Here is a 15,063-nt window from a genome sequence, read left to right as displayed (position 1 = left end):
ATCGATTTCCGGCCTACTCGGATAATTCCGCCGTGTTGGGTGTCTTAGAGTGTATTTAAGCGTCTGACAGCTTCTTATTGAGTTACTCCTCTTGCCCTGACGAAACTGTTTAATACGCACTGGTGGCAGGACTGCGTCTCACTCATTGCACTTTTAACCTGTCAAGACGTTTCATTATATCTCCTGCTTCTGTGCTGTACCGTTTAGGACTGGATGTCCTTCTGAACGCATGTAGCAAAATAAATTCGAAATAACTTTAAACAACTGCTGCGAACACATCCACAAGACGAGATACCAGAAGAAATAAATTTAAAAGAAACTGACGTATGTGATACAAGATCCTCTGCACTAATGCCCGAACTTTGTCTTAAGAGTAATAAAAAGTGCGTACGTGTAGGTTTTACACAAGAGATAAAAAGTCAACATCGTGTATACACCTATAGTTTTCAGAATAAGCAGAACTCAGACGTCTATTTTCAGACAATGGCGCATAGTAAGGCAATGTGGATCAGTGCGGTTTCAAGACTCGCTGACAGGCGCAAAAGCGACAGATCGTATCGTTATCTTATCTCCAAACTCAGACGGTGTAGTACTTTCGCAATCAAACGTGACCAACGGATGTTCCAGATATATATCAGAATACTGATCGAAAAGCGACAGATATGTAGTTCTCAATAAATGTCAGATGAGGAATGTAGTTCGAAGGCAGTGTACCTAATGCGCATGAAAACAGGGAATATGGATGAGTAGAACGTGACGTCACAACTACTGTGAAGCCGTTGGAGACAGGAGACTGAAACAGGAGAGCTCTTCGTTACTTAAATTACGTACGGTATTTTAATTTGGCAAGTCACACACATTATGAGGACGAAACACTGAAGACCTAATCTTATACACGAAGTGAGGCGTTGGGATCACAGTAAATGGTGGAAAGTACGCTGTGAAATATACAGTACGCAACACGCGTTTATTACATTGAGAGTAGGATATACGTCATAAGGCCACGTGCTCGCAACAAAGATCATAAAATTCAAAAAACTATTCATAAATCATCTGAAACTGGGACATTAAAAAGAATAAAAGTCTTCCAGACAGACGAGCACAAAGTTTGACGATAATTATACGAAACAAGAATTTAGAAATGGCCAACCCTACGTCCTACGTTCGATTAGCACAATGTACAAAGTAGGTGAAACATCTTCCCAAAACAGACACGAAGAATATACCTCTCTTTCCTAGAGTGCATCCTGTCTTAGGGGCTCCACCGTTTTCATGGTGTAACAAATTTAGTTTCATTTAATTTTTGGTCTTATGTTCTTCCTGTCTCCCGTGTCGTCACTTCACCTGAGGGAGAGGGGGAGCGAGAGAGAGAGAGAGAGAGGGGGGGGGGACGTGTGAACCATCTCTGAATAGTGTAAACTTTGATGTGCGACGTATTACATAGATCATCTGATCGACTCTTTTACGGAAATGATATGGAACGAGTCAGATTACAAGAAAGCTACAATGAATTTTTTTACTGATTAACAGTTTTTATACATAAATTTTCAATGGAATTGAAGTACTGGTCCAGAAGAAATAAGTTTAAATTAGATTTAAAACATGCTTGGCTACCCGTAAGAAATTTTATGTTATTGAGCAAAGTATCAAAATGTTTTTGTTGCTCCAAACTGAATTCCTTTCTGAGCCACTGACAGCACCGTAATAAAAATTATTTTTCTCTCAAATGTTGTAGGTATGAATATCACAGTTCTTCTCAAATCGTTGAAGATTATGACGAATTTCATTCGAGAATGTATATATTGTGGCGAGGCAATTACAATGCCTAGTTCCTTGAAGAGATACCTATCTACATGACGTCCGTGGGTCAACGTTACATATAAATCTTACTGCTCGCTTTTGTGCAAACAATATTTTCTTTTTAAGTGATGAGTTACCCCTGAAAATTATTCCGTACGATAACATTGAGTAGAAATATGCAAATTATGTCAAGAGGTTGATAAGTTGGTTTCCTAAGTTAGCAGTTACACGAAGAATAAAAGTAGCTGGATTTGACTGTTTGACAAGCTCAGTAATATGCCTCATCCTTTTCAAGTTTTCATCAATATGTACTCTCAAAAATTTGGAGCCTTCTACCCTATTTACTGATCCTTTCTCGTGTACTACATCAGCCGTTGGTATGATTCATTTGTTGTATAGAACTGAATGTAGGGAGCCATTTTGAAAATATAGGGTGAGTCCATTTTAAGAGAACCACTTAATAATTCTTTGCAAAATATCATCTCCCTCTTGTATAGTTTTCTCTCTAATATGATTTATTGTAACACTAGTATCGCCTGCAAAAAGTACCAATTTTGCTTGTTGTATGTGAAGTGGGAGCTCATTCACATATATAAGGAAAAGAAGTAGAACCATATCGAACCTGCAAAAAGTACCAATTTTGCTTGTTGAATGTGAAGTGGGAGCTCATTCACATATATAAGGAAAAGAAGTAGAACCATATCGAACGCTGTGGGACTCCCTTTGTGATTTATTCCCCAGTCGTTAGAATGTTCTACCTTTCCCGACGTAGCCAGAACTATGCAGCACAACCTTTTGCACTCTGTTTGTTAATTATGATTCAAACTAGTTGTGCATAAACCCATCAATTCCATAAAACTTGAACTTTTCTTGGAAAGTAACATGATTTACACAATCAAAGGCCTTGGAAAGATCACAAAAGTACCAACAGGAGACATATCATTACTTAAGGCTTGTACTAATTTATGAGTGAATGTATAAATAGCATTCTCAGTCGAGGAATTCTGGAACCCAAACTGTAATAAGTTAAATAAATTGTTTCCACATTACTTTATACAAGATTTTGGAAAAAGATATCAGTATGAGAATTGGATGATGTCTTATCACCTTTCTTATTAACTAGTTTAACAGTGCACATTTTAATTTTCCTGGAAAATTACCTGTTCCAGTGATGCGTTACATTTATCGCTAAGAACATTACTTATTAAGCTGAAACAACTATTCAGAATTTTGTCTCAAATTCCGTTAACCCCACATTAGCTTTTGTTTTTTAGAATTTTTATAAATCTATTAATTTCAGTGAAGGGTCTTGGTGCTGCTTCTAGCTGCTAGAAGTTGTGTGAAACGATGTTTTTAATACATTCTCTACTTCTTCAAATGTACCAACTGATCCTATATTTGCTGCTACGTGATTTCCATTAAGTCTGCCCAAGACAGTGCTGCACAGCCTCCAAAACGCTGCAATACTACAGTTAAACTCCAAAGTGTACAGCTTGAAGTGTTTATGAGTTCTCAGTTCTCCAAAAAATAAACAGTACGGCACATGATCAAATGCAGCCTGATATTAATGCGAAGCTGAAGTCGAAGTTTTTTGAAGTCCATCTGTCGAAGATACAGTCACGGCAGTTGTGATTCTTCTTTCACTATAATGGCCGCAGAAATTTTTACCGATATTGTTTCTATTAAATACATGAAAAAGTCTTCTAGATATACTGTTCATCAACCTTTATGCGTTGGTTCCGATCGAAGTGCGGCATGTATAAACATATGAGCGATATCTGCTGACGAATGCCATCATTGACATCCACTTGACATCTACCTTTGGTTGAAGGACTCTTTTTTCCATGCATTGTGGTCTTCAGCTATAATATCCACATTACTCTTGCATGTTCTCTACTGTTATCTGTTCACCTTCCACTATTCATATTCTTCGTCTATTTGTCTCTTCTAAACCAATAAACAACCTTCTTGGTCTCATCTACCTCTATTGCCCGCCTTTTTTTTTCATTATAGTCAGGTTCATGTTTTCCACTCTGTTCTGTACCCTAGCCTATTTCTTTCCTTCCTTTCTCCACTAATAATTTCCAACATAAATCGCGAAATTTGGCAAGAAGTAAAGTTCCAAAGTATAAATAAAGGAACAAAATCCAGAAATTGCTAATTTATAATTATATCGCACGAAAAAATATTTTTTTTTATCATTTGTTAGCTGTATGTGTGTCTGTCTACCTTTTTCTCAGCAACGAGTAGACGTATCAACTTCAAATTTACGTCACACACTAATATCTATGACCACTTGGCGATGTAATAAATTTAAGCACTAAGTCAGTGAAATCAAAAGATACAGCCTTTTATGTCACATATTTTGATACTCGCAAATTCACTCATCAAAACTTGTAGGATACTTCAAGTTGACCTAGAGTCATGAGACTTGGCAAGGAGCGAGGGTTCTGTAGAAATGAAGGAAAAGTCCTTAAGTTGTTAATTTGTAATTATATCGCACGAAAAAATATTTTTTGTCACTCGTTATCCGACTATCCGTCCCTCCGTTAAGACCCCTTTTCCTCAGGAATTGCAATAGGATAGGAGAAATTTCACAAATAATTTAAAGTTAAAACTTATCGAAATTCTCGGGACAAATATCTCGCCGTTATCGATATTCCACTTACTTAATTCCTGTTTCAGTTCTAAATTTGTCCACAGCTCGTGGTCTAGTGGTTAGCGTTGCTGCCTCCGGATCACGCGGTCCCGGGTTCGATTCCCGGTCGGGTTGGCGATCTTCTCTGCCCGGGGACTGGGTGTTTATGTTGTCCTCATCATTTCATCATCATCATCATCATCATCATCATCATCATTCGTGACAGTGGCTAGATTGGACTGCGAAAAAGAAAATTGGACTGTGTAAAAATTGATGGCTGATGACCTTGCGGTTGAGCGACACCCAAACCAAACATCATTAGCATCAGTTCTAAATATCTCACTGTTCTGATAATGTCTAATGAAAGCTGGAACAATGATGTAAATTTTCTACTGTATTCTCAATTGCCTTTAACGTACAGTACGTTCTAACTAGGAATTTACATTCTTGAAATCTATATGGCGTTAATAAACCAAATAATCCATTGTGCTATACCCACTGAAGCCAATTTGTTCGTATACCACGTATAAATTATAAAATATAAGCGTACGCACCAGAAAAATACTTCCAGGAAGAATGTCGTAACTCACGTCTCTGGCAGAATTACAGTTTATGATACTTCTTCAATGAACATTAACTCGTTTCCTTGGTCTCTCATTCAATTTATTGCTGTTTACTGACTAAGTCCGCAACTCGTCGTTTCGCGGTAGCGTTCTCGCTTCCCGAGCACGGGGTCCCGGGTTCGATTCCCGGCGGGGTCAGGGATTTTCACCTACCCCGAGATGACTGGGTGTTGTTGCGTCGTCTTCATCATCATCATTCATCCCTATTCCGGTAGGAGGAAGGCAACGGTAAACCACCTCCATTAGGACCTTGCCTAGTGCGGCAGTGCGGGTCTCCCGCATCGTTCCCCAACGTTTTGTCAAGAAACATGGGATTTCATTTCCGTTTCCATACTGACTGAATAATACGGGGATAGATTAGAGTTCTGAACTGCTGCCTCCTTTTCACATTCTTGGACTCACATAACTACAGCCTGGTTTATGTACAACTTGCAGTTAACGTATCGTCCTTTGTATTTTATCCCTTTAGGAACGTATCCTCTTAATAGACACTGCTCAACAGAACTGAAGGATCACTTTGTTTGAAAGGCCGTAATTGCTTCCTATTGCGATGCAGGTTTGAGATATGTTTCAACGGTGCCTAAAACCTTCTTATGTATGGTGCAAAGCGTGGCGTCACCATACGGCTCGGCGACGCTTCGAACAGCAAAGAGCTGAGACATGCGAAAGAAAGACCACAGTCCAGAAGTTCATGTGAGCACAGGAATTGTGTCCATTTCGCCAGGCCAGCCAAGTAACCGAGCATTTTGACCAAAAACTTTGCGGCATTTATAGTATAACCTCCCCTTAGAAAAATTAATGAACTACTGTGCTGATAAACCTCTTACATTATTTGATTTTCAAACAGCTGAGAAGAACTGAACGTACTCAGACATTTCGCTCTTTGCCTATTCTGATCAACACTTTACTGACACAAAATATTTTTAGTGCAACGCAATCTGACTTTCAAAAATCCCTACAAAAGAATGGCCCTGACTAACAACAATCTATACCTTTCATCAATCACTTACCTCACAAAAATCTTAGTTACTCGAACTACTGCAATACAGCGAACGCCACTACTGCCAGCTAAATAAAAGATTCTAACTACTGAAGGCACTAACTACTGATAGCCATAGTTAGCAAATGAAAGATTTTGATAGAGAACAAACAATGTATTTACCTTAATAGTGTTCAAAAGTCATAATATATTTATCAGTTCATGACATCCAGGCTAACAAATTTACTGTCTCTCATGGACACACGTCCAGATCATCCGCTCTCAAAACTCCGCCATCTTTATCCCCACATCCACCACTGCTGGCGGCTCATCTCGAACTGCGCAACGCTACGCGCTGTTAACAGCCAACTGCCCAACACTACAATAGCAAATTCCAACAATGCAAACCAGCCACAGACTGCACACAGCACAGTCAGTGATTTTCATATAGAGCGCTACATGGCGTTACCAACATAAAAACCTAAACAGCCTACTTACGTAGATATACGAAAACAAGTGGTACACTGGTAACCTATCTCCACTGATTTCTCTTAATCGTCAATAGTACATCGGACTGGATCAGCAGTTTAATCTTTTAATCCAACATGACTGATTTTATTGGTAAATGCCTTCCCTTTACATAGTAGTCATAAAATTCGATATCTTTAACCTTTATCCCCTCTCTCCCTCTGATATCCCCACTCTCAAAAATCCAAGAACAGCGAAAAGGGCTATCGATAGATAAGGATCCTTGAAGCTGACAAGAGGTTCGACAGAAGTTACGTAACATGTAAATATCATGTTATCTACAAATCTTTCGGAGTAAACTGTATAGATCTTATCTCGATACTTGATCGAGTATCAGGCCACAGTTCAGTCCTCATATTAACGAACATATGTAAGGCAATTCTTGTAAAACCATTACTGCTGAGAAAATCCTCACTGGAAGTTTAAATTTTTATTTTGTTTATCTTTCTGACAGGGTTCGCAGAAACATGAAGAACTCCGCAGAAAATGGCATTAATAGTGCGGACGACGTGCACGTGATGAGGGTCAAAAGACTGGACGAAGATGAAACAATCGGAAAGAAACAGGATCCTTTAGATGTGTAAGACACTGTTAAATTTGTTGGATTCGTTTTTTATACTCTTTGCTTTAGTCCCCAATTTCATGGTTGAGTATACATTTTATGTTTATGTCCTTTAAAATAAAGTTTGTGACAGCTCTGATAAATACGTACTAGTGGTTAGCGGCGGCCTCATAAACTGATGTTTCATGAGAGTAATAAGCAATAGTAAACAGTAAAAATAACGCAGTTTTTGGTCTTAGTTGAGGTAAAATTATTACTGTGTATAGCTTACTGAACCATGCAGCAAAGTTAGTGCTACTAGGTGTAGTACTTTGTATCCAACGCTACAGAAACGGATGTGGAGATGGCGAGCGATACCAGCAAGAACGTCGTCAAGACAACGTCAGATGTGGAGCTGGGCAGTCATCGCGAATGTACACAGTCCTAAGAGCAGGGACGCGCAGCCATCTAGGATCAACATGCTGATCTCCCAGATCACAGGCAGACCTTTGTTTACAGCCACATGCTTCGGAACTGCAACACCTGGAATATTTTGGACCGTCACGACCGATACTCAATACAAACAGAGTATCGCGACGACTTATTGCCAAACAGCTTATTGTGCTTGTGATTGTCTTGTTAGTAATTATTGGCGTTGGTTCTCTCTAGGAACAGCAGTTCATAACACTGCAGGACATTAAACGGCCATCTCTTGGAGAGACTACATTCATACAAATGTTGAGGCAAACGGACAATGAAGCCACTACAGGGACGGACATCGTTTACTTAGATTTTGGTGCTAGCCCTGTGCTACGAGGAGCCCTACACATTGTGATTTGGAACGAGGTGTTCTGAAATTATCAGAAGAATAAAGACAAAGTGCACCACAGACAGGAGAGTAATCGAAATCTAAAAGTAGGAATGAGTTGAAAAAATGTAAGGTCACGATAGCCATTCTAAAAAGGGTTTAAGACATTGTTACAGTTAACGCTCACACTGTCTAGGAAATGTGTAAGCGAAGCAAATTTTAGCAGAAAAATTACAGTCATGGAGAACAGGTAACATAGCTCTTTATTTCATGAGTTTTTCTCTCAATACTTCTGCTAAGACCAGGACGTCAACTTCCTGTGAATTTCTAGAACAGGTTACAAGTTTTTTCTTTACTGTTCTTTCGAGCCTCAGCTACCCCCTTTAAAGGTTGGAGGCATGCTGGCAGCAGCCATACAACCACTCTTACGACTGGTGATATAAAAAAATACATACATAGTTTTTCACAATTGAAACGAATAAAATAATAAGATCAAAGATAATGGAAGATGATTTTTTTGTAGTATTACTACGAAAAGTACAGGTGGTAAAGGTGAGTCTTGTGCTATGGTGAAGATGGAGATCCTTCTTCTGCCAACTACTCTCAGCAAATGCCATCAATTTAGGAAAAGAGAATGGAAGGAAGAGGGGGAAGACTACTGGTACGCATCGGTATGTACGAAGGTAGGAATTTTATAGTGGCAAAACAGTCCTGAAGATGCAATGCCATTGAATTAAATGTCACACATCCCACACATTATTTATAACATCAACATCGCAAATGGACTCTTCTTTCCACATCACGCGCATGTGCAGTTGTAAGAAGAATAAAGCCTCGTGTAGCGCACTATCTAACGTAGTGCTGTCACATTGTTTTCGAAACAAGGACAAGGCAGTTGGATAAAAATTGAGTATTCCAGTAAGGTCTTAAAAGAGACTTGCAAGGAATCTCCGTTGTCTTGTGCAACATGGCACAGTGAGTAAAAGCTACCAACGAGGAACGCCAAAATGTAATATCGGCCATCCCGTCACCAGTGTCAGTCTTTGGTATTACCGCATTACTGAACGGTCAACGACTCCAAATGATTTGTAAGCTGGCCTGAGAGACTGAGGTAGAACGTATGGCTGAACTGTACACTCTAAAGGAACGCCTGGGCAAGACACAAATTGTATTATAATGGGTTCGGCATGAATTGACGGAATAGCGGGAACGGCTATGATACGAGGCTATCACTCTACAAACGTGAAGGATATCTCGTACAGTATTATTTACAAGTCACCATATGAGACGTCATCAATGTGAAAGATATGGTGATTCTCGTATAGAACCGAGCTGGTGTTATCCTAACGTATACCGTTACCCAACGGCATACCGTGATTCCGCAATATTACCGTTCATTCCAGGAACTCGCGATCAACTCTGAGAAAGAAGCGGCAACATTTTCTGCAGAATCCACCCATCACTTTTCGGGTCAATGCTCGCAAGCCTACGGTGCAAGCTATGACTAATTTGTTCCATCGATGATTTTGGAAAGTGCTGTAGTATTCACGGTACTCCCTGTCATTAATCTTTGTGGCTTCGACTTGATTCCTAATATAAAGGACGCGCTTCGTAGCACACGTTTCAGAATTATTACAGAGATTCGTCAGCTAACAGACCACTCCGTTCGATCAACACAACTGGCGCTGGTGAAAGTACTCTACAACTTCCACGTCGTAGCTAGCGGGTTATATAAAAACATGGGGACTACTTTGAAGGACAGTTAAACTACGAAACATGTATCTCTGCTGTATCAGCTGTAAGTACGTACACTCCTGGAAATGGAAAAAAGAACACATTGACACCGGTGTGTCAGACCCACCATACTTGCTCCGGACACTGCGAGAGGGCTGTACAAGCAATGATCACACGCACGGCACAGCGGACACACCAGGAACCGCGGTGTTGGCCGTCGAATGGCGCTAGCTGCGCAGCATTTGTGCACCGCCGCCGTCAGTGTCAGCCAGTTTGCCGTGGCATACGGAGCTCCATCGCAGTCTTTAACACTGATAGCATGCCGTGACAGCGTGGACGTGAACCGTATGTGCAGTTGACGGACTTTGAGCGAGGGCGTATAGTGGGCATGCGGGAGGCCGGGTGGACCTACCGCCGAATTGCTCAACACGTGGGGCGTGAAGTCTCCACAGTACATCGATGTTGTCGCCAGTGGTCGGCGGAAGGTGCACGTGCCCGTCGACCTGGGACCGGACCGCAGCGACGCACGGATGCACGCCAAGACCGTAGGATCCTACGCTGTGCCGTAGGGGACCGCACCGCCACTTCCCAGTAAATTAGGGACACTGTTGCTCCTGGGGTATCGGCGAGGACCATTCGCAACCGTCTCCATGAAGCTGGGCTACGGTCCCGCACACCGTTAGGCCGTCTTCCGCTCACGCCCCAACATCGTGCAGCCCGCCTCCAGTGGTGTCGCGACAGGCGTGAATGGAGGGACGAATGGAGACGTGTCGTCTTCAGCGATGAGAGTCGCTTCTGCCTTGGTGCCAATGATGGTCGTATGCGTGTTTGGCGCCGTGCAGGTGAGCGCCACAATCAGGACTGCATACGACCGAGGCACACAGGGCCAACACCCGGCATCATGGTGTGGGGAGCGATCTCCTACACTGGCCGTACACCACTGGTGATCGTCGAGGGGACACTGAATAGTGCACGGTACATCCAAACCGTCATCGAACCCATCGTTCTACCATTCCTAGACCGGCAAGGGAACTTGCTGTTCCAACAGGACAATGCACGTCCGCATGTATCCCGTGCCACCCAACGTGCTCTAGAAGGTGTAAGTCAACTACCCTGACCAGCAAGATCTCCGGATCTGTCCCCCATTGAGCATGTTTGGGACTGGATGAAGCGTCGTCTCACGCGGTCTGCACGTCCAGCACGAACGCTGGTCCAACTGAGGCGCCAGGTGGAAATGGCATGGCAAGCCGTTCCACAGGGCTACATCCAGCATCTCTACGATCGTCTCCATGGGAGAATAGCAGCCTGCATTGCTGCGAAAGGTGGATATACACTGTACTAGTGCCGACATTGTGCATGCTCTGTTGCCTGTGTCTATGTGCCTGTGGTTCTGTCAGTGTGATCATGTGATGTATCTGATCCCAGGAATGTGTCAATAAAGTTTCCCCTTCCTGGGACAATGAATTCACGGTGTTCTTATTTCAATTTCCAGGAGTGTAGTTGCACTATTAAAGTTCCAACCGTCACAGATACAAAATATTGGTTGCACGTCAACCCCCCTTCGAGAGGACCCTGTATCCAAATGTACTGTATTTGAGACACTCCACTGATGTGTGACATTGTCGATTTGCGCATTCGTGAAGCTCGTTAGTCAAATCATCAGTCGTAAAACGCTACTGAAGACGTTTTCCTGAATTTCAGCAGAAATATTGAGGCGAAAAAGTATCTCTTTGGATATGGACTTACGTTATCTGAAGAACTCAACATCATCCGGAAGTGACCTAGAAATTTTATGAAATACTCATTCTGTCAGAAACGTAAAGATGTACAAATCTAGTTCACCTAAGTCATAACCGATCTGCCCGTGAATGCGTGATATTTAGCGGAACTCTTTAAATGAATGGATAAAGGACAAAGAAGTATTCATTATAAATGATGGAAAGTAACATAAATTTCGACAGCTAGTTGTTAACCTTCAAAATTGAGGAAAAATGGAAGAAGAAGAGTTTCAATACCTTCCCCATGGGGGAAACAAGTTTGTGCAAGACATTCGAAGTAAGAAAAATATGAGATACAAATTTCTGCAGACGAAGGGAACGTTTTTCACTCAAGCTTCACTAGTGACACGAAACTTAAGTTATTGCTAAAGTAGTAGGCCTGAAATATAGTAATGTACAAAGGGAAATCTGGCGAGTGGCGAACCTAACAAGACATTGGAGGAATTTGAAATGTAGTGTTACAGAAATATTTTAAAACGTATTTGGCACGTGATGTAAGAATACAGATATTTTTATACCACGCAAGGAAAGAATTATAAGAAAGACGTTTTCCAAACGCTGGTACCTGTAATTTGCTTCTCTGATGCAATATGTACTTTATACCACAAGAAGCCGACTCTGTTTTAGTTCGAAAATTCCATCATTTATTAACACCTTTATACAAATTATTTTTGTGTGGTATAAATTTCGTGATCTTATGAATATTTCTTTATTTTACTGCAATTTTTTTTTATGTCGCAGTGTAAAATAGTTAAAAAAATCACGAAGTGACTTGCTCTCTTTTTCAGACAATTCACAGATAAGCCCAAAGAAAAGGGCCCAGAACCACCTCCACCAGTGGGTTTCTTTAAACTGGTAAGTATGCCAGAGTGCACTCAGATTTTAACATACGTATGTATTAATATGAAGATTAAGTTTCTCCAAGCAAGGCACGCCACAGCTAGAACCATTGTGAATAGGCTGTGGAGTCAGACGAAGTAAAAGATATTAATTTGTGCAATTCATTGTTACGTAATATCATAATATCTGCTACATTCTAAATTATCTGATAAGAGAACGAAAGTAATATGTTTCATTGGAAATGGTCACAATGAAGAAAAAATTATAACAAGTAGTTTTGTATCCCACCTGGATAGGCGGCGCGTGGATCTGCTCCGGCCAGCCGGGGTGGCCGATCGGTTCTAGGCGCTGCAGTCTGGAACAGCGCGACCGACACGGTCGCAGGCTCGAATCCTGCCTCGGGCATGGATGCGTGTGATGTCTTTAGGTTAGTTAGGTTTAAGTAGTTCTAAGTTCTAGGGGACTGATGACCTCAGAAGTTAAGTCCCATAGTGCTCAGAGCCATTTGAACCATTTGATCTGCTCCTGTGAACTGCTTCTGCAAAATAGGCCGAGAGTGAAGGACGCGAGTAGGAGCAGGAAAAGGTGAAGTACTTCGGTACTGCGTATAGGTGAAAGCTGTTTTAGTGGTGTATGAGTATATACAATCGATAATATTACTTAACTTGGCGTACAGATGAGCACGTAGGTGCGAAGCCGTTCATGTATCAAAGCTAACAGCTACGAGAAGTTACAAAGGCAAGCCTGTACTGGCTCACCCCAACAGAAAGAATGTTGCTTGGTCGTCTACTCGGAATCAAATGGGTAGAATGTGGAGCGGCGCTCGTAGAGCTGCACAACGCCGGCTAGAGGGCGCTGTCGTCGGTGTCGGTGTCGTAGTGCCAACCTTACCTTGTACCTACGCTATGGCATTGTAGCTATCGATACCACAAGTAGTAAAATAACGAAATCAGTTAACCACTGAGATTCTTAGACTATACACCAACGTGCCATAAAATACCGTATCGGTCCTCCTTTTGGCCGATGTGGCATGGAAGACCCCTAAGAAAGCGGACGTCATATGTTTCATTTGAGGTGATCAAACTGAAGCGAAAATTACTATGAATAGTAAAATAACGGAACCAGTTAACCTCCGAGATTCTCAGACTATACACCGAGGTGACGAAAGTCATTGGATACCTCCCAGTGTCGTGTCAGACCTTCTTTTGCCCGACGTAGTACAACTCGACGTGGCATGGACTCAACAACTCGCAGGAAGTCCCTGGAGAAATATTTGCCATTCTGCCTCTGTAGCCGTTCACAATTTCGAAAGTGTTGCCAGTGCGAGGAGTTGTGCACAAACTGACCACTCGATTAAATTCAATAAATGTTCGATGGGATTCATGTCAGGCTATCTATATGGCCAAATAGTTCTCTAGAATTGTCCAGAACATTCTTCAAACCAATCGCGAACAATCGTGGCCCAGTGGCACGACATAATTGTTTGGGAACATGACGTTGATAAATGGCTGGAAATGGTTTCCAAGTAGCCGAACGTAACCATTGCCAGTCAGTGATAGGTTCATTTTGACTAGAGGACCCAGTCAATTCCATGTCACACTGCCCACACCATTATCGAGTCACCACCTGCTTGCGCAATGCCTTGTTGACAACTTCGGTCCATGGGTTCGTGTCTGCGCCACTTTCGAACCCTAACATCGGCTCCTACCAGCTGAATTCGGGACTAACTGAGCAAGCCACAATTTTCGAATAGTATAGAGTCCAGCCCATATACTCGCGAGCCCAGGAAAGGCACCGCAGGCAATGTCGTTCTGTTAGCAAAGGCACTCACATCGGTCTCCAGCTGCCATAGCCCATTAACGCCACATTTCGCCGGACTGTCCCAATGGATACGTTCGTCGTGGGTCCACATTGATTTCTACAGTTATTTCACGCAGTGTTACTTGTCTGTTAGCACTGACAACTCTACGAAAATGCTGCTGTTCTCGGTTGTTATGTGAAGGCCGTCAGGCACTGTGTTGGCTGTGTGAGAAGTAAAGCCTGAAATTTGGTATTCTCGGCACAGTATTGACGCTGTGGATCTCAGAATATTGAATTCCCTAATAATTTCTGAAATGGAATGACCCTTGCGTCTAGCTCCAACTACCAGACCGCGTACAAAGTCTGTTAGTTCCTGCCTTGCTGCCGTAATCACGTCGGAAACCTTTTCGCATGGATCAAATGGCTCTGAGCACTATGGGACTTAACTTCTGAGACATCAGTCCCCTAGAACTTAGAACTAATTAAACCTAACTAACCTAAGGCATCACACACATACAAGTCCGAGGCAGGATTCGAACCCGCGACCGTAGCAGTCGCGCGGTTCCAGACTGAAGCGCACAGAACCGCTCGGTCACCGCGGCCGGCTCACATGGATCATCTGAGAACAAATGACAGCCCTCTCAAAGCACTGCCCTTTCATACGTTGTGTACGCGATACTACCGCCATCTGTATATGTGCATAACAAAATACTAGTATGAACATTACAAGGATATTAAAATTGTTAAAGAGCTAGAATAAATGCAGAAGTGGTAGAAAAATAACAAAAGCTGGGAAGATTACTTTTAAATACCAGCTTTGGGTATAATATTAAGATGATAATTTTTGTATGCCGGGCAAAAGAAGGTCTGACACGATACTGGGAGGTATCCAATGACTTTTGTCGCCTCGGTGTATAGATCTGTCTCATCACAACCAAATAAAACAAAATTTTATGTCCATGCGCGTTTCGCCTGTATTACTTGCAAGGTAGGT

The 15,063-nt window shown here is 42.0% G+C and overlaps 1 protein-coding gene across 1 annotated transcript in view; it reads left to right on the top strand.

Moving 5' to 3' along the window:
• LOC126252987 (ATP-dependent translocase ABCB1-like) overlaps positions 1-15,063 on the top strand; it is a 180,700-nt gene that overhangs the window by 21,824 nt on the left and 143,813 nt on the right. The window contains exons 2-3 of the mRNA XM_049954014.1: positions 7,023-7,148; positions 12,218-12,284. Of these exons, the coding sequence (XP_049809971.1) occupies positions 7,036-7,148; positions 12,218-12,284 (180 nt within the window). The 5' untranslated portion in view covers positions 7,023-7,035. The remainder of the gene's footprint in view (positions 1-7,022; positions 7,149-12,217; positions 12,285-15,063) is intronic.

Source organism: Schistocerca nitens, chromosome 4, assembly GCF_023898315.1.
Source record: "Schistocerca nitens isolate TAMUIC-IGC-003100 chromosome 4, iqSchNite1.1, whole genome shotgun sequence".
NCBI lineage: Eukaryota > Metazoa > Arthropoda > Insecta > Orthoptera > Acrididae > Schistocerca > Schistocerca nitens.
This window is presented reverse-complemented; position numbering and strand designations above follow the sequence as displayed.